General features: G+C 40.4%; 1 protein-coding gene across 4 annotated transcripts in view; it reads left to right on the top strand.

Moving 5' to 3' along the window:
* Positions 1-3,786, top strand: part of NDEL1 (nudE neurodevelopment protein 1 like 1) — a 72,528-nt gene extending 68,742 nt beyond the window's left edge. Inside the window, exon 9 of one of the 4 annotated variants that reach the window (XM_072641091.1) lies at positions 1,803-3,786. In XM_072641091.1, coding sequence (XP_072497192.1) covers positions 1,803-1,893 — 91 coding nt within the window. In that variant the 3' untranslated portion in view covers positions 1,894-3,786. The remainder of the gene's footprint in view (positions 1-1,802) is intronic. The other 3 variants (XM_072641090.1, XM_072641093.1, XM_072641092.1) reach the window with 3 other exon arrangements.
* Positions 3,787-21,016: the final 17,230 nt, after the last annotated feature.

Below are 21,016 nucleotides of genomic sequence, written 5' to 3'. Positions count from 1 at the left end.
ACCTCCCTAAGATTGCATTAACTTTTTTGGTGACATGAACACCTAGTCCACTTCCTAGGCCAATGGTCATCAGATCCTTCTGTAATCTTTCTCATTTCTACTTACAGGATTCCAAACAGCTATCCCCAGGTTGTCTGTGTCATTTAAGCTAATGCACAGTGAATAAAAATAAGCAATTCCCCCTAAGGGAAGTATATCTACTTGTACCTGTACCATTCAACACTTTGAAGCATCATCTTGTGTTGGGCCTTCATCTTTATTTCATACTCCTGGCAGCAACATGCCCCTTTTTGCTTTGCTTCTAGTCAGTGAATCTGAGGTTTTTGATTTGTTTTGAATTCTAGGTGCCTTAACATCCACCCCTGTCCCTCCTTATTGAATCCTTCCTTGTAACAAAAACACTTTATGACCCTGCCTCTTCATACCAGTTCATTTGATTCACTGCCCTGTGCGCTGCTTCTCCTACTAAGCTGCATGTTCTTATGCCTTTCTCAGCATGAAACATTTCTCTTTGATGAAATCACTCTGGATACAGCTTTATAATCCAGTAGATCTCAGGACTGGATCCTGATAGTACTCCCACTGTATGTTCATTGCCTTAATTTACTCATTTGCACACTGAAGTCACTGATCCCTTAATTCACTTTTGAAGTTAAACTTTCTTTCTGTCAGTTGTATATTTGGCTTTCTTAAGTGTTTGGCTTATGATGTTGAAATGCTCCCTCTGAACTTTTTGGGATCTTAATTCACTCCTAATACCTTTACATGGAGAGTTTTTTTACTTCCCAGGGGAGGCCCTTAGACCCATGGGGGTGGGAGAGTGAATCCTGCTGAGCATCAGACAAATGGCTTCACTCAAGCTTCCCCCTTCCTTGATGTTGGCAATTTCTGAAACCTGCCCCAGGCCTGACTGCTTTGGGGGTTGGGAGGGGAGGTGGCAGAAAAAGTGTAATTGTGGCTCCTTGTGGACATGGGGTGAGAGACAGAAACCTAGGAAAAAACTAATTTTGAGAATTTCTTTTTTGTTCCTCCCCCTCATGCTAGAAAAGAGCCACACTCATCCTCCTTTCCCCCACCAGTTTTAAAATAAATTTCCAGACCACCATCTCTCTAAATTGTTAAATGTTCATTTTGAGCAGAATAGGTTATTTCATATATATTGTTTTTCTTCTTGAACTACATATTGACTTCAGTTAAATTTCTGGGACTTGTACAATCTCTGCTTGTAAAGGAGTAAGGAATTCTTTCTCAAATCCTGGAGTTCGCGGTTTCCCTTTGTGCCTTGGCCCCTTGTTCACTGGAGTATGAAGGGGAGGGAAAGAGAGAGAGCCCCTTGTACTTGGACTGAGACTCCTATTTGTCTACCAGGGGGTTTTCCTAGTGAGGGGAAAAGGTTCCTTCTGTAACAGAGCTGTTTATTGTGTTAAAACATTGAAGCAGTCCTCATGGTCTGGGACATTTCTGGTGCCTGGAATTTGTCTCTTCACCTCTGTACTGGAGGTGTGGCTCTGAAGGAGCTGTAGGTTATGCTGCAGTTGTCTGCATTGTTAACCGTGAGAGGATGTGCTCCTGGGCCAGTAACTGAGTGTTCCTGAGAGTTCTCTTTGTTTATTCTAATCTCCAATGGCTAGAATGGGATATGTAATCCTTAAACACAACCGGACTATTCCTTTTTACGGTTAGGGAACCATTGCTAGAGAGAAGAGGCAGGTTTGGGCATGAAAAGAGAATTTCATGATGTTTGTACAAGAGTTTTTTAAAAGTGCTATGTCTTTGTTTCTCTCTCTTCTGTCACTTTCCAGGACAGTAAATGGCCTTGACCAAGTTCCTCCAGCTGGTCTGGGCTCCTCCAGACCCTCATCTGCTCCAGGTATGCTGCCTTTGAGCGTGTGAGCACCCAGTGTCCGGGTGGAGGACTCGGCCCTCGACTGATGAACAAGGATATACCTACGCCTCACCTGTCTGTGCCCACACCTGCAAGGCCCAGCTCATGCCCTTATAATCACCTGCCTTCCTGTAGCCAGCAGATGGCATGCCATGGCAAACACCGTGCCCACTGCCCTGCAGGACTCTGCTCGATGTTAACCCTGGTTATTTTTTCTTCTCACCATAGTGCCCATTGGTTTCACATGATTGCACTTTCGTGGGTCACAAGCTGATACGTGTAGTCCTTGGTTTCTCTGGATACAGAAGTTCTCCCTCACCCCACTCAGCCCTTGCAGCCCTTCCTTGCTGTTCCGGTAGGAATCATTTGAATGTAGGACCAGTGCAGATCTTGGAGTTCTCTAAAAAAACCACATTGATGTGTGTCCTTCACCACAGCTTCTCCAGCCCCTCCCCTCCCCCCCCAGCCCACAGCATCTCTCCTGCCCCCCCCCAAAAGAGTCTTTCATAACAAAAAGACTTGTATTTTGGAGCCTCACTTCTGTCCCATATTCATGATAGTCACGGACACAGGGCACGTTTTTCCTGCACCTTCTGAAATCTTTTGAGCAGTTAGCATTTCTCTAGGCTCCCATCACCAAGAGCAGCATTTAGTCCTGGCTTAGGGACAGCAATGAACAGGGTCCCCAGGAAGTCCTAGGGGCTGTGTTCTGGAGGGACGTGGCAGCTCCAAGGTGTGTCTCCTTCTCTCCGTGCCTCAGACTTGGTGGGGTTGACCACCCCCTCACCAGCTCTCCGGATCCTTCAGTTAAAAACACTATCTTCAGAGCACTTTGTTTTATCCTCAGTGGGCCTAACCAGTTGAATTGGGAGGAGTTGAGTGGCCCGTCTCCACGGGGCAAAGAGAAGACCGCCCCTCAGAAGGGTAGGACTTGATGTGTTTTTCCTGTGCGTCCTTTGATTATTCACATGCTGCATTTCCTGTTTACATTTTTTTTGTATATATGTTTGTAAACATACTTGCCTGAGATATTTGTGCATAACTTGGGCTTTGTAGCTTTATTTATTCAGAATCCATTTGGCATGTTAAATGACTTAGGATGGTGTCCTACAGGGCAGCTGTATAAGATCATCATGTGATATAAAAAATAACTAAACGCTTCTCATCAAAATAAAGATCTTTTTTTTGTGGAAACAGCGAATTTTACAGAAAAAGAAGATTGAAGTTGATTTATTGCCTGTATGAGAGAAAGCAAAATCTGGAGAATGTTAATGACTCAAGAAATTCAAATTCACGACCCAATAAATCAGAAACAGGAATTGACTTTTTCTGTGCTTGGGGCTTCCCTCACGGTGTTAGGGCAGGTATAGGAAGAGGAAGAGTCCCAGATTTTGCTTTGAGTAGCATATTCCTTGTTCTTTTTTATCTTTTTCCCGCCTATGCTGATGAAATGAGTGCTCCTTAACCTCACGATCAGAAGCAGGCAGAACATGACTGTGAAGCCTTGGGAGCAGATTCTTGCTGTGTGCTTGTTAGGGTTAGTGTATGGGGTAGTGTGAATTCCATCATCATCTTTCCTCAAGTGAGGTGTTATCCACTTTAGAGGTCATTTCAAACGAGGCTTCTTAGATTCCAGCTCAGAATTTTCACCTCATCCTCAGGCTTGCTGATTAACACCGGGTGAGAAAAGGTTCCAAGTATTTGATTGCAGTGACAAGAACAGCCTCAAAAAACTGCAGACTGGATGCTGACAGCTCTCATACGACAGGCTTTGAATATTGCTTTTGTTACAACAGCGGAACGCAGTATTAGGAGCAAGCAGAAACGAAAATGCTAAATAAATAAGCAATACCAAGTAATATTTCACATTTGTAAAAAAATAATAAAATATTACGCAAGTAGTCTTTGCCTTTAGACATACTGCATTCTTTTGGAGTCTGGGTTTTAAAGAAGTTCTCTGTAAGAATCCTGATATCATATGCATAGGCATCTTCTTCTGCAGCAGCAGGGGAAGGTGGTATGCTATTAAAGCATCAGTGAAAAATGAGGCCTGTCTATTTTCATGGATGGAATCCTGTTCATTTAAAGTTGTAACCTAGCTCGCAGAGGACTATCATCTCCCATCTTACAATTTTTAGGAGTTGGACCCTGCTTTACTGGGTGCTCCCATGGACAAATGAGTGCTCAGAGTTTTTGTGAAGAAAGTGCTTTGTAAACATCAACATACATGTGAGTTATTATTAGGCTTGGCTATCATGGTCCAATGGAAACAACTATTTGGAGTCGGAAGACCTAGGTTCTAAATTAATTGTGTGACTTTGAGCGAGTCATTTATTTGGGCCTCGGATTCTTTATCTATAAAATGGAAAGAGTCAAACTAGATAATTTCTAAGGGTCTTTCCAGTTCTAAAATTTAATGTCTCTGAGGTTACTTCCACCAGTGGTTCCCAGTAGCCTTTTATAGTGTTGGCTGTGCTCATTAACTTTTATATAGCTAAGGCCCCTTCATCTTCCTTGAGCAGAAAGTCATTTGTTCTTTCCCACCTGCTTCACGTCATTGGATTCTGCCCTTCTGCTCACGTCAGCCTTTTCAAGTACCTGCATAATTCTCTTTTCTTTCTAAGAGGTTAGTCTGGTAACTTCAGTCAGTAAACAGTCAGTGAACATTTATTAAACAGCTGAGAACTCAGTCGGTTCCATTTCCTCTCACCCTGCCACCAAGACGTCATTAGCGGTCACAGCTGTGAGCTCCTCTTCATTCTCTGCTGCATGTACTCTTTTTAAAATGCAGCATTCAGTTCCATCATCTGTATTGTTTATCCAAGTAGTTCTGCTTGCTGATGTAATGCAAGGAAAAACTGGTATTATGAGCACTGGGTTGGGAGTCAGAGGTTTTCGATTTGAATCCCACTTCAGCTACTTACTGCCTTACTACCCTGGCCAAATCATTAAGGAGGGCTATTTTCCTCGTCTGTATAATGAGGGGGATGAACTAGGTGACTTTTAAGGTCCTTTTTGGCTTTAAATCTGTGTGTGAATCTGGTATTTTTAGCCCCAAAACACACTGCCTTGCAAGGGGGTAAACTAAAAGAAGTCTTAATTAGCTGGAGTTATTTAATAATGAGTGTAAATTCACCATATTTTGCCTTGGCAGCCTAGAATTTTATTGCAACATCTCCCTAACGTTTTCCTCCATATAAACACTTGCCTATTGGCACTGCCAGGGATGCTTTCCAGGAACTTGACTCTGTCAATTGACACTTTTACAAATTTTTCTTGACTAGAGAAGGTGCTGGTGACCAATGGATGAGATCATATTCATTAAGGGCAGAGATCAGTGGTTAGCTGAGGCTTCCGTGAATGATCTCTTAGACAACACAATGTAATGGATAGGGAAGATAAGAAACAGAGATGAGCAAAGGGACAGGCACGCTTCCATTAAAGAAATACTATTGGAGGAATGGTCATTTGTTACTCTTTATTAGTGCAAAACCTATGTCGCTGGAAGGCAAAGGTAAATACAGATAGCTCTGCTTTCATCTGGGAATAGACATGGACTTGTGGTACAGTTAAAATGTGGTACAGATTAGAGTTTGAGGAGTGCCGGTGAAGTCAGTGCTATGAGTGAGACCGCTTGTGTAGGGAAGGGAGGGAGGATTGCAGAAAACGGCTGTCATCTGAGTTAGATCTTGATGAGTCTTATTTGGGTGAGGTGTTTCACAGAGGGCAGTTATAAAAGGGCTGGAACACTGGAAAGAATGGAATTTATTCAGGGGTGGGGAATTATAGGTAAGTTTGGCTGTAGTGAACCATCTATGAGGTTGGAGCCACATTATTAGGGGCCATGAATTCTAGACTGAGAAAATTATACTTCATTTAAGGGGTAATTTGGGATACATTAAGGTTTTTTGACATAACCAACTTAGAAAGTACTCTGGCAGTGTTTTGAAGGATGGATGGATAGGAAGGGCAGGAAAGGACACTGAGAGACTAGTGAGGCGCATAAAAATGATACATGTGAGAAGTAACGAGGTCCTAAGCTGAAGCGGCTGCTATGGAAAGGATAAGGAGGGAAGTGTTTGTCAAGTTGTATCATTGGCAGGATTTAGAAACTGAATGGATGTATGAGACAAAAAAGAGCCAAAGATGACTTTTGAGGTTATTATGAGTGGAGTGATTAGGGAGGGGCAGTTCAAGTCAGGAGGAAAAAGGTTTAATGGCATAAGTTCAGTCAGTCAGCAAGCATTTAACACTTAATATGTGCTGGAGATATAAGACAAAAAGCAAAACAGTCCCTATCCACAGTTAGCTTAATTTTTAAATCAAGAATAACAGTATGTATACATGTAAGTTAGATATAAAGAAAGTATAAATAATTTTGTGGAGGAGGCGCTAGGAACTGGGGAGACCAGGAAGGCCCTGATAAGAGATGGCACTACATGGCGAACGTTTTGCATGACTTCAGGAGTATAATGGGCATTGTATTTCTTGTCTCCTCAGGGAGTTGGGGAGAGGTGGAGGAAGGGAGAAAATTTGTAACTGAAAATAATAACTTTTAAAAAATAAGAGATGGCAGCTGGACTGAACTTTGAAGGAAGTTAGGAATTCTACAAAGTGGAAGAAAGAAGAGAATGCATTCCAAACATGACAGATGACTAATGCAAGCGATAGAGATGGTAGAATGTTGTGCGTGAAGAATGACAAGCCAGTTTGACTGGACAATTTAAAAGTCTAGAGGGGAGTATAGGGTATTGAATCTGGAAAAAATAGACAAGCCAGATTAAGTGTCCAAATAATTTATATTTTACCCTAGAGGCTCTAGAGAGCCATTGGAATTTTTTGAGACGGGAATGACCTGTCAGACTTGGCAAATGATTGGCAATGAGTGTGATGAGGTAGGGTTGAATAAAACTCCAGGGCTGTAGACTTAGGTAGCTTAGAAGTTTAGTGGTACCTTTATCAGAGGAGTTAGGAAGACGGATAGGGTGACCATTGAGAGAAGTGAATTCTGTTTTGGGTATATTAATTTGAGATGTCTACTGTACATCCACTTGGAAATGTCTGCTAGTTAAATTTGCCTTTGGACATAGCTTAGTTTTTTTCATTCTTTTCATTTATATTCTTGATTCTACTTATTTCATTCTGAATAAGTTCATGTCTTCCCATGATTCTCTGAATTCTCTATGTTCGTTATACCTTACAGTATGGTAATATTCCATTCTATCCATGTGACACCTATTGTTTAGTCTTTCTCCATTGATAGGTATCTGCTTTACAATTCTTTGCTACCAGAAAAAGCCATCCCCATTTATTCGCAACACTGGCAGGGATTATTTGCTCTGCTTTATAGAAAATAATAACAATAGCAGTGATTGATTAGTGCTTTAACTTCACCAGCAGCTTGTTTCTCAACAATTGGTCTCACTTTAATGATTTTTTTTTTTTTTTTTGCTAAATTTGTTGGGTAATATCAGAGGCAATACACAATGGGTCACGTAAAGAGACTGCCCCTGGGATTTGGTTGGCGAAGATCAGGGCTTAAAGCCCTGCTTCTTTGTTATCTGAGGCATAAAAAAGGCAAGCTTATAAGGAGCAGATGACTTAAGATTTAGCAGAATTTATTCTTCTTTATAATTATCCTTCTAGTTCAGCTCTGCTGCCGCGGTGAATGCTGAGGAGGGGTGGGGGGAATCTGTGTTTTCATTAATAATTTTATGTTTAAAAAATTCTTTTAAGTAAATGTATCATTTCATTTTATGGTTCATTATTTCTTTCAGTGCCTTTGAATTCTAAGCCTTCGAATTTGATATTAGGATTGAATAAGATGATCTTGTGGTTGAAATAAAGGGGTAATGCAAAAGGGACCCTTAGGGGATTGGATGACCAGTTACAGGGACTTGGTACCTTTAGTACCTTGAAGCTGCCAATGGGGAACTCTTTCAAAGGAAGAAATGGGTCCCGCACTGACACTGTAGGATTTGCCTGATGGATGGGTGCTTAAAAGTTAACTGGAGAGCAAGTGTATTGCAGATAGTTCTTGCTAAGGTCCTTACAAAGGCTGGATTGCCAGGATAAGGAAAATGAAAATATTTGAAATGAAAATCTTTGCACATCCAGCAATTAGAGACAGATATGGATGTTTTTTGTTTTTTAAGAACTGTGCCTTGAAGGCAGAGGGGCAGTTTATGGATTTAGTAATGGCACAGGGCAGGGCTGAAGAAGGCAGGGACTCGGTGCATTCATTATCTCTGACCCAGAGGTGGGGTTTTGCTTAAGAATGGACTCAGTCTCACTGAGGTTGGGGCTCTAAGGAAAGAGAATAGGAAGAAGAGGATGAGAATTGGGAATAGGTATTATTGGTAAGGGAGCCTTAAGCTTAAGAGGGGGTGGGGAGTACCCTGTTAAAGCCCTTAGGGAAAGATAGCTTTCTTCATAGAGTCAGAAAGGATGTGGGCCTTCACCAGCAAGGAACTTTGGTGGTTATATTAGAAATTTAAACAGCAAGCTGTCAGAACAGTATATATGACGCGCCAGTGGGAATTCCAACAAAACTCCAGCAAATGAGCTCCGTTGGTTGAGCCTTTAATGCTTCAGGTGACAAGAAGGCAATGCCAGTGCGATTCAGACTCTAACCTTCCAGACAGAGGTGTCCAGCTCAGGGCCTTTGGGCGGCATCTAGCTGACAAAATTCTCCAGTACAGTCCAAACAAATTTAAAGTGTAATTGGGAAATGTTTAACAATATGAATAAAAAAGAAATAAAATATCATGTTAATTTTCAATTTTCTAAGACAGTATGTACCCGTAGGAATCCACTTCTATCTGAATTTGACATCACGGTCCCAGGCTGATCTGAGGGTGGCTTCCTTCTCTCCATGAAGGGAAACCATTCCAGCTTCTGTGAAACAGCTTATTATAAACTTAATATTAAAATTAATACAACCAGTTTAGCTTGCTTTGCCACTATTTGTGTTTAATAATTTCAGCATAAAATATGAAAAAGTCCTTTTCAGTCACTTCTTATCAAGATTCTTACCTTTGTCAATTCCCATTCACTTTTCCTGTGGTCATGGTAAATACTGTTTTGTTTTTTTCCTCCCATTTTGCATTATTTGAGATCCTAGGAGTCTAGGATCACAGATGTAGTTCGAAAAGCCTTTACATATCCATGGTGTAGTGGGAAAAGAAATGTTGGATCTGGAGTCTGTGGACAGTAGTACCGATGTGGCCGACCTTGAGCAATTCATTTAACTTCCCTGGGTCTGTTTTCTCATTTGTAAAGTGAGGGAATTGTACTAGGTGAGTAGGATCTCTCTGATCCTATAGTCTTATCCAGCCTCAATTTATGGATGAAAAAACTTAGAACTAAAGAATTTTGACTTGCTCAAGGTCACAGTAAATAGTAGAGCTAAAACCCAGGTTCTTTGACTCCAAAGCTCCTCCTGTACCATGCTGCCTTTCCCTTATAAGGGCATTCCATATTTTCATGATTCCTTATTCTTGTTGATTTCAGTTGCATTGCATTATTTGGTCATTATGCCATGTTTCCTTATTGCCAGATGTTTAGGTACTTGCAGTTTTAAAAAAAATTTACAAATAATGCAACTCTAAAAATCTTTGAATTTGGAAAAAAAAATTCTCTTGGTATGTTGTCGACAATTTCATTATTGGGTCAAAAATAATGATTATTTTTGTCATGTTTCCTGCTAGATTGCTGTCCAAAAGTTTCTTAGCAATCTAGTTTATTTTAATAAATTTTTACCAGTTTGATGGATGAGTAGTTTTAATCTCTTTGATCAGTGAGGCTGAATTTTTTCAAGTGATTGTTAACATTTCATTTCTTCTGAAAATTCATGTATTTTGACCCTTTACTGTGGACTAGTTGTTCTGACCCCTTCATTTTACGTAAAGCCCATAGAGGGGAAATAACGTGCCTACTGTCATACAAACTATTATTTAGTGGGGAAGTCACCCTAGCCAGTCTCCTGACTCTTCCATATCCACGTCTTCACTAACTTCTTACTCACATAGCCCTATTCGATGAAGGCATTAGGCATATTCTCATAGTACCACTGTGGCATTATTTCCCTAATCTACAGTCACACTGAAAAGGTTGGGATCCCCAGCAGGTTGGCTGCCTAGTACTTTGCAGGTTCTAGGGGTAACTGAGCAACTGGAGTTTCTAGTACGGATGCTTGTGAACTAGTCCTGATGCGCTCCCAGACAGTCAGGGACTCACAAAGAAGTGTCAGACATTCACCTCAAGTCAGGGATGTACCCTCTCCTTGCATCAATAAAATTAAAAAAAACTTGGAAGAATGGGCTCCACTGTAAGGCGTAATGGGCAGCGAAGCATTTGTCGAGATTTCGTGTGACTAAGAGATACCTCCTGACTTCTAGTCCTGGAAATCCCTTTATCTCTTCATAGAGTCCTCATGAAATTCCTAGCTTTCTGTTGAGCAGGTGACCTGCTAAAGGGCTGAGCTGCTTTTGGGCTGGCTACTGTATTGCTGCTAATACTTTTTCCCCAACTTCTGTCCAAATGCCAGAGGGACAACGCCCGCTGTGACCCAGCTGTGCTGTGCTGGCTCCTCACTGCGCTCAGCTGCCATCTTATAATTTCTAAAGACATTTTAATGCCCATAGTGTTGCTTCATGGACACATGCTCTTCAAATTTGTATTCTGTTACTTCCTGACTTCTATGGGTACTGCTTCTGGCTCCAGAGAACTCAGTTATTCTTTGTTTCTGGAACCTTTGATGGGTTGTCTTGGCACTCCTATCTTAGAATATTTCTTCATGTAAGATCAGGAAAAAAGAATAAAAAGAGGTACCATGTGCTCGGTGACCAGATAGGGGAATTTGTCCAGCTAGTCTTTGTTCCCTGGCAACTCAGAGTAGGCACCCTCACTGGAAACTGCCAGGGAGGGAGAGATGGGTGAGTTACCCCTTGTGAGTGCATTCTGTTTCATCTCGGCAACTCCTGAGTCATCAGTTCTGGCTCTGCAGCCAATCAGAAAACTGGCATTACACAGTGACAGCTCTCCTTCCCTAGTTTCCTAGTGACAGTGGCAGGCAGGGAGTCACCTAAGGAGTGCCCCTTAGGCCAGCTTATCCCTGTTACATTTAGGCTACCATCCCAGTTTTCCACTCTCTTCCTCTAATCCTGTCCTGTTTATTTGTTCCCCCCTAAACCTGCCACTCAGAGGCTTGCTTTGAGAATGGGTCTGGCTCTGTGTTGTATAGCAGGACTTTAGTGAGCTAACTACTCAGTTATTAAACAGATTTCTACAGAGAGAAGCTGGAAGGCTGTGGGGAGGAGGGAAACTGGGGAGAAGCTGAGTTTTCTAATTGGATGCTGCTGAGAGAGCCAGAGACCAATACCTGCGGAGTAAAGGGCCAGTGTTTCTGGGTTATGCAAAAGGGAGGTTTCGGGTAGAGAAGAATCTTCACAGAGCCTTGGAGCATCAAGTAGGTGTCTGCCGCGTGTCCTTGCCCATAAACTGGTTTGCATTTGGACCCCTCTAAGCCTAAGGATTCTCCTTCCCAAAAAAGGCACCATTCTTCTGTTTACCTCCATACCACAAATTTACTGCCTGAAACTTTCCATCCTCTCAGGTAACAGCTGTCAGGTAACACTTGCCGCTAACCAAGCTAAAGTTGAAGCTAGAGCTCTTGAAGGTTGGAATGTTTTTCACTAACACTAATGAGGCTACATGTTACCCTCAAACTCTTATTTGCAGAGACATCTTCCCACAAAGATGGGAGGGTATTTTCCCTTCATCTCTCATGAGGGGAATGGGTATTTTCCTCTCATCTCTCATCCATGTTATATTAAAAAGAAAATAAAGCACACCAACTAAACCAAAGACCTCAAGTTGGCTATCTCAAAATGCAGCTGTATCTCACTGTTGGCTATTGATCAAATCCATTCCTGAAAATGTTTGGGAATAAATTTTTTATAAATCAAATATTATTAGCAAATGTCAATTCAGATGTATTCATTGGAAACTGTGGCTCTGCTTGTGACATTTAAGAATATTGCAACCCTCCCCCATTCTTTCAGTGCATATTTAAAGGAGAAATTATATTTAATATTTTGTTGAACTCCTGTGGAATTTCTTTTAAAAAAATCCTAGATATGGAAGTACCACAAATACATAAAATATAATTGGTATTGGGGGATAGAACTCATACCCATCTCACAGCTTGTAACTTCAGCTCTTACCAACATGTAGTTGTGCTATCCGCCCTGTGATAGACTTGAATCCTTAGTAACCAGTGATGCTATTGTAGCGGTTCTATGAACTCTGGAGACTTTGCCCAGGAGCAGAGGGAGGCCCATCTGCCCACATAAGTAATGGAATCTTTCCTTCAGGGCAAAGATAAAGAATAACATTCTAGTTTCAAGATGGTAAACATGTCATAAGACATTCATTTCTGTAACATCTCCTACTGTACCAAATGTTATTGAAAAACCATTAAAAATTACAGAAGAGAGGTTGTGTGCTAACTTTTATTGGCCACCAGCTTCTTCCAAGGTGGGTGGGTATAATCACAAAATGAACTATAGTCAAACATCTAGGGTTTTAGGGTCTTGTAAGTTCAGTAGGAGTCGAGAGTCTGATGTGGAAGCTACAAACGAAAACAAAACCATGTCGTGTGCCTGTATTGAGGGGCAAAATGTCCAGGGATGGGGAGGTGGTAATGGTTTAGTATTTGGCCCCCACATCATGTTCAGTTTTGGAAACAACATTTTAGTTAAGACTTTTGACATGAAAGTATTTGGTGAGGGGGGTGGAGAATGTGGTGGCCCAAGAATTGGATGAAAGATCTGGGAATGTTTAGCTGGAACAAGAGAAGACCTGCAGATTGATAAATGTCTTGAAAAATTTAAGGGCTACAGTGGAACTTTTAACAGGCATTAAATACCTACTATACCCTCAGGCTCTGTGCTAGGTGCTAGGGATAGACCCAAAAAATCCCTGCCCTCATGAAGCTTGAATTCGATCGGGAGACATATATGTGCATATGTGCACATATACACACATGTATGTACCTTATATAGCTCTCTAGATGTGTATGTCCTAAGCTCCAGTCCTGAGACTCATCTGAGAGCTGGGGTAAGAAGCCTCATATCTTACATGGGCACGAATATATCTATATCTATATATCACAGAGAGTAAATGCAAGGTAATTTGTGGGACAAAGCATTAGTAACTAGGGGGCCCAAGAAAGGTCTCACATAAAAACTAGAGCTTGAGTTGAGCTTTATAGCAAATTAGGGATTTTAAGAGGCATGGGGACATCTTAGGCAAAGGCATGAAGAGACCAGATGGAGCATTATTGTTGAGATAGAGGAAAACCAATTTTAGAGTGAATCAGGAGTAACATCTAAAAAGACTGGAAATGTAGATTGGAGGAAGAACAGTCCATATCAACTAGGGTAGTGGCTAAGTGGAGTGATGATAGGGAGAACTGACCAGACTTGGCAATAGATTGGCCATGTGGCATGAGGGTCAGGGGGTAATTGAGGATGACCCATGAGGTCGCTAATTCAGGTGACTGGAAGGAATGGTTTCCTCAACAGAAATGAAATTTCTTCCAAGATTTTGGCAGAAAGATGAATTGTTTTGGACATTTGAAGTTTGAAATGCCTATGAGACAACCAGTTCAAAACATCTAAAAAGCAATGAGAGAGCAAGCACCTCAGGGTGCTTTAATATCTATAAAAAACCAGGAGCCAACATTATATGACATGCAGAAAGGCTAAAGTATTTCCTAATGAGACCTGAGGTAAAGAAAAGATGTCCATCAGCACCACTATCTGTTAATATAGTTTCAAAATGCTAGCTATGGTAATAGAAGAAAAAGATATTTAAGAAATAAACAGAAGAAACGAAATCATTGCTTTTTGCAGATGATAAACAATAGGGAATAAAAAAATCAATTAAAATTAATTGAAACAATAACTTCCAAGTTACATGACCAACAATAAATCCACATCAACCATCATCAGCCTTTCTGTATTTTATTAATAAAACCTAGTAGGAAGAGAAATTCTATTCAAAGAAGCTGTAGAAGTTTAAAATATCTGAGAGTCCATCTATGAAGGAATTATATGAATACAACTAGAAAATTTTTATAGAAATAAAGACACCTAATCATTGTAGTTTGTTCATAGATGGCATGAAGATGTCAATATAACAACTATGACATAAATACTTATTCAGTGTCAGGCCAGTGTCAAGATTACATTATAGAGGTGGAAAGAAAAAAGAATGAAATTCAACTGGAAGAACAAGAATCTCAAGGAAAATAATGATAAAAGGGGGTGGGGTGGGGCGAGAAGAGCGCCTAGCAGTATCAGAGCTCACTTAACCTATAAAACTATTTGGTCCTATCTAAAAAAAAGGGATGTTGATCATTGGAACATACTAGGTACACAACATAACAGAAGCAAATGGACAGAGTCACAAAGGTTTTTGATAAATCAAAGACACCAATTGCTGGGACGAGGACTCATTCAACAAGAATTGCTGGGAAAACTGGAAAGCATTCTGGCCAAAATTAGGTATAGACCAATATTCAATCATGGTGCATACCAAGATAAGCTCCAAATGGATATGTGACTTAGATACGAAAGATCACATCATAAATAAATTAGAGGACCAAAGGAAAAAATACTTTTTGTAACTGAGGATGGAGAGTTCCGGACCAAACAAGGATAGAGAGAATTACAGGACATAAAATGGGCAATTTTGATAACATAAAATTGAAAACTTTTGCACAAATAAAATCAATGGAATGAAAATGAGAATTGAAGTAATTAACTGGTAAAAAAATCGTTGTAGCAAGTTTCTGTTAAAAAGGTCTGATATTCAATATATATATGGAACTAATTCAAATCTGTAAGAACACGAGCAACCCCCTACTAGGTAAGTGGGCAAAGGATGTGAATGGTCAGTTCTCAAAGGAAGGTGTGTATATATATATATATATATATATGAAAAATAACTGAATCTTATATGTATGTACACATATACATATATATAGCATATGAAAAAATGCTCCCAAACCCCAGGGAAATGCAAATTAAAGCAGTGGAGGTTCTGCTTAACTATCAGATGAGCAGAGATGAGCATTGTGAATAAATGCATTTTAAAACTTAATTCTGATCAATGCAACCATTATTCCAGAGCACGGATGATGATGAAGCTTGCTCCCCACCTCCTGACAGGATGATCTGAAGGTACAAAATGTGATAAATATTTTCAGTCACAGCCAATGGAGGAATTTGTTTTGCTTGACTTTTCATGTTGCTACAAAGGTTTTTTTCTTCTTTTTTCCTCTTAGTTCAGAGAAAGTTGGGAGGGAAAAGAGGCTAGTGTTAAGCTTGCTAAAGGAAGGAAGGAGTTTTGATGAATTTTTTTTAAATAAAAGAACAGAGAAAACAGGCCAGAAGGAAACACAAAGTCTGTAACGTTGAATTTGTTATTTATTTAAAAGGAAAAGGAGGCTATAGAAAAGCAAACTGTAACAGAGAGGTATGGTAATGCCCCATTATTATGAAACCAGTTTTAACATTTTTGTTCTCAAGAAATTTATTTATCATACTGTCGTTCATTCATTCATTCATTCACTAAGTGCTTGTTAGGTGCTGGACAGAGTGGGGTGGGGAAGTCAGTAAACAAAATTGGGGATGATGCAGTTGTCTTTGTAATTATTTTCTGATTTTATTAACTTTCATGGCACAAACTTTTACTATGAATACAATGTTACTGTGAATATTAACAGAAAAGGTGTATTTATCATGTTTCAAAAAAACCCAAACTAGATGGACAATAGAAAGGTAGCGCCTGTTTTGTAAGGCCCCAGGACATTAGGTGGATTTTCCCTGGGGGATTTGTGGAAAAATATGGTCAAGAATCTCCCAGGCCAGGACAAGATAAGGAGTTGCAATCTGTGCTAATGGCGGGAGCGCCTGTATAGATGAAACCACAGATTCTTCAAAGTATCACAGAAAGATTCTTCCTTTAGTTTTAATATATCCTTAAGAATATTTCACTACTTTGATATAACTTGTCCTAATTGTAGATATTTACTTGCTGGCCAGAAAAAAACGAAGACAGCAGATCAGTCAACTTCCAACAACTTAAAATGGATACTTCTGTTCCATCTAAAAAAACTTCCATGATAATCAGAGATATGGAGATTGCCTAAACATGGAGCCTTCACACTGACCGTACAAGTTCAGAGCTGGACCAAGGCTAGGCCACAGATCTTACAATTTCACATTTTCTTAAAATGGTTGGAACAATTCATTCTGCTTTGGAGGGAGTTATTAATGAGAAGCGTTGTAAAACATCCCCCTCTCCAAAAAGTCAAGTCACAAGCACTTGGAAGCTTCATGTCTGGTGGTACCAGGGAGACTGATGGGTAATTTTTTTTTCACATAGAATTTCCACATTTAGAATTGACCCCTCAATTCTCTACCCTGTTCACCTCTTCTACACTAGCCATTCTCTCCTCTTTTCCCCATTTTGGTCCCTGGGTGAAAAAATTTAACTTTATACTTTCCTCCTTTCTTGAATGCCTAGACCTCTTATTACATCACTGATTTATGTCCTAACAAGCCTCAGCTTTTGATTACTCCCACCATTCACTGCCTTAACTCCTGAACAAAGGCAGAAAAAAATCCTGCAACTGTTCTGATTGGATTTGCTACAAATTTGTTCCACCACTGAACTGGGCTCTCACTAAGGCAGTGAGGCACCATTGGTGCTTCCTCCTCTATCAACTCATTGGGGCAGCTAGGTGGTGTGGTGGATAGAGCACCAGTGCAGGAGTCAGGAGGACCTGAGTTCAAATCTCACCTCAGACACTTTACACTTGCTAGCTGCGTGACCTTGAGCAAGTCACTTAACCCCAACTGCCTCATCCTGGGTCATCTCCAGTTATCCTGATGAATATCTGGTCACTGGATTCAGATGGCTCTGGAGGAGAAGTGAGGCTGGTGACCTACACAGCCCTCCCTCCCTCAAAACAAAGTCAAGTGCAAGTCATGTCAGCATGTCTCTGATGGCATGGTCTTCTTCGGCAACAAAGGATGAACACACGCACACACACTAAGTTATTATCCCACTCCACAGAGGCTGTTCTAAACCATCTCATCCTGCCTCAAATTTCTCATGCCTTTCTCTCCCCCCATCCTCTTGGCTGAGAACCTTGCCTCATATTTCATAGAAAAGACTGACACCATTCTCCACGAGCTCCCTCTTCCCCATCTCATATCACTTCTATACCTTCTGCCACTATCTCCCCTTCACCTGTCTCACATGATGAAGTTGCCTTACTCCTTACCCAGATTAACTCCTCCACAGGTACAACTCCCATTCCATCCTGTCTCCAACATATTGCTTTCTCTGTCATCCACACTCTTTTACTTACTCTCTCCTTAACCCCTTACATTTTGGTTTCCATCATCATTCTACCAAAACTATTCTCTCCAAAGTTACTAACAATCTCTTAGTAGACAAATCCAATAGTCTCTTCTCAATCTTCATTCCCTTGGACACTTTAATAATCTCTTCTTTCTAGACTTCCACTCTATTCTGGTTCTCATTCAATAAGCTTCAGTGGATCCCTTTTGCCTCCAGGGTTAAATACAAAATCCTTTGGCATTCAGAGCCTTTCATAACCTTGTCTCTTACCTTTTCAGTGTTCTTGTACCTTACTCCCTGAGATGTACTCTTTCATCTGGTGACACTGGCCTCCTACAAGATACTTCACCTTTGGCTCTGGACGTTTTCTCTGGCTTTCCCCCATGCCTTGGAACGCTCTCCCTCTTCATCCCATCCTACTGACTCCTCTGGCTTCTTGTTAAGTCCGACCTAACATCCCATCTTTTACTGGAAGCCTTTCCCAACTCCTCTTAATTCTGGCACTTTCTCTGTTAATTATATCCTATTTATGCTGTTTGCTCTGTATATATTTGCTTTCCCATTGTCACTCTCATTAGATTGTTAGCTCCTTCTGCCTCTTTTAGTGTCCTTAATGCCTGGCACAGAGTAGGTGCTTAATATTTAGATTCATTGGGAGAAGGCACTTAAATCTGAAAAATGGGATGAAATTGTTGTCCAGTCTTGGCAGTTGATGATGCTCCGTAAAGAGGCTGGATTTTCTCTGTGGGTTAATTAGGAAAGATAAAGGAAGATATGAGTGTTGAAGTAAAGGGAGGATTGAAAAACAGAATCACTACTAACCATTCTTCCATTTGTGAAATCAGCACCTGTTCGGCTCTGCTTCCATCACGTCCACATGACCCAAGGGTGTGTGAAAGCTGCTGCAAAAGAAGAGACCCCACTTCATTACCCCTGTGATCAAAGTGCAAAATACAATACTGTACTAGAGCTGAATAAGAAGATAATGGATGGCTGAAGCCTTCATCAACATGAGTATCAAATCCCAAAGTATGAAGGCTATGGGGAGCAGGGAGAAGGCTGTAAGCCAGGGCCCTCAGTCCTATCCCTCCCTAGTCCACATCCTCCTCTGCCTTCACTTGTTTCCTCTTGAACCCTGCCTCTTTAATCTCTCTTTCATTTTGGATCTATTCACCCTCTATCCTTTTACTCATGATTGCTGCTGCTTTTATACCTCAGACACACTCAGTCAGAATTGGATATATTCTTTTCTTCCCACTATTTCTAAACCCTGTTGTTTTAATTCAGCAAATTCTCTTTCTTCAAGGTGTGCTCCACTGGTCTATACCACTTGGTCCAGACTCCTGCTGCTGTTACAGACACCAGCCTCTGGGTCCCTTCCTCTCCACAGTGAATTCCCTAGTTCGTTGTTTTCTCTATACCCCAACTCCTGCCTTCACATCGAGGAATGTCTCCAACACCCAGTTTAGCCTGTTCAGTAAAGCACTAAATTCTGACCTTTAATCTTGGGGTTATCTAAATTAGATAATCTCATTTTTTACTTTTCTTTTTTTTGGACATATCAGTTGCTTCCAAAGAAACAACCCTGTGAGCTTTCCATTTAAAAAGTTAAGCAAAACCTAGTTTAAAAGAAAACAATTGTGCCTAACAGCATATGTGAATACTTCTTAATAGAAAGGATGAAAGCAGGTTAACTGTGGTCATTTGGAACCAACCTTGGACCTTGTATTTCACCTAATTCTTCATTTACGTTATAATCAATGTGGGTGTTCCTTTTTCTTCACTCTACAGAGTTCACTGAAGTCTTTTCACATTTCTTTTGAGTTCTTCATAATCATTTTTACTCCTATTATTCTTACCATTCCTTTGGTTTGAATTCACCTGAGATCTTGGGTAGTTACACCTTCCAGGATTCAAGAATTGTTCTAAAAAACCTACTCTGATTAGAGAAGGGGGAACAGGCTTTTCCCCTTGGAGCCAGGAGTCACACATCCTCATCTTCCTGTGAGTTCAGACTGAATGCGGCAGTTTTGCTGGGTGGAAGAGGCTTGCGCTTTCATCAGACCCTTAAAGTTTGTATAGCTCCATGTTATGGTCACAATCTACTGAAACTAGGTTTCTTTCTGCAGAAGTGTCCAATATTGTTGACTTTTTAGAAATATCTATAGCACTCTGAAGAGGATGATAACATAAACTTCACTTCAAAACACCAGAACAGCCAACTGCCACTGTTGATCCTTAAAAAGTTTTAGATTATTTTCCTTCAAGTTTTAAACTTTCTCTAAAAAACTGACATCTCTGAAGAACTAAGACTTTCTACCAAAGACTCTAGGCCATAAAAGAGTTGGGCAGGTAAGAGAGGCCCATCTACCCAGATTTTGGTGCCTGAAGTCCAGAAATATAGGAACTTGTTTTGTTTGACTATGAATATTTGTCCCTCCACCCTTCTTTTTCTAATGGACTTAGGTGGGGTAAAAATAAGTGTTTATTAAGTGAAAAAATTAAATAAAAATAATTACAACTGAAGTCTAATGGTGGCTGTGCCTGAGAAGAAAACAGTTTGGGATGGTGGACTTTGCTCACTCATCTGAATTAGAATCCAAATGAGATTAACTCAGGCTAGACAAGAAAGTCAGATATCCAAAATCTAAGTCATAGCTTTCCAGTCCATTGCAAACTAACAAAGATTTATAATTAATGCTGATTCCACATCACTACAAATTCATGTCACTTTCACTAGAGCTATAGATATGAAACAGAAATACATTAAATGGTTATGTAAGTAAATTAATAACATTATCTTAATGGTAACTGTATAAGCCCAGTCATATTAGACTAATAATGATTAAGGCTTTCATGCATATAAACCAATACCTTACTTTCCTTCATTGTTACTCACCCCATTCTTATCCTCAAATCATCTTGGCCCAGAAACCACTGAAAGGAAACTAGTTAGAGTCTTCATGCTTTCTTGGACAGAGAAGACTGCTCAAGAAGCATTCAGTAACCCTCCTCCAGATAGGATTCTGCTTGATGACACCACTGCCCATTTCTTCCACACCCCATGTCATGGACCCTTGGCCCCTGTGACAACAGTATGTATGTATCCTTTCTATCTCTACTGTCCCAGAACCTCAGATGGAAGCTTTGAGGAGTTCAGAGACTAGAATCCAGCAAAAACAGAGCAGTTTATCAAAACAGTGTCCACAGAACATTCTGAATTTTTAAAAAAAGTCATGTGATGGAAAGAAGCTAGGATAGGAATCAAGACAGCTGAGCTTGAATCTGGGTCACACCATTATTTATCTGCATGGTGGAGGCAAGTTATTCTGCCCCTCAGAGTCTCCATTTTTCCATCTAAAAGTTAGAGATAAAAGCTGTTTTAACTAGCTCTGTTATATAAATAGGAGCTATTAATCAGCCTACCCTAGCATAAGAATCATCTGCTGGAAAAGAGAGCAGTAGGACCTACATAATGAAACATGGAGAGTAACAATTTAAGACGAATGTATTTTGGTGAAGAGCTGGGATGACTTTAGGTACTTCAACATTCACCAGTGACTATCAATGTTAAGCTGCAGAACAGAAGGTGAGAAAGCAGATTTTATGTTCATATGATCATTCTTGTTTATTGAGGTCTGTTTATTCTCAACGATGCTTTTTCCTTCAAGTAAACAGAGCAGGCATAAA

Source organism: Notamacropus eugenii, chromosome 2 (genome assembly GCF_028372415.1).
Source record: "Notamacropus eugenii isolate mMacEug1 chromosome 2, mMacEug1.pri_v2, whole genome shotgun sequence".
Lineage (NCBI taxonomy): Eukaryota > Metazoa > Chordata > Mammalia > Diprotodontia > Macropodidae > Notamacropus > Notamacropus eugenii.
Note: the sequence above shows the minus strand (reverse complement) of the source record. Positions and strands in the feature narration are given on the sequence as shown.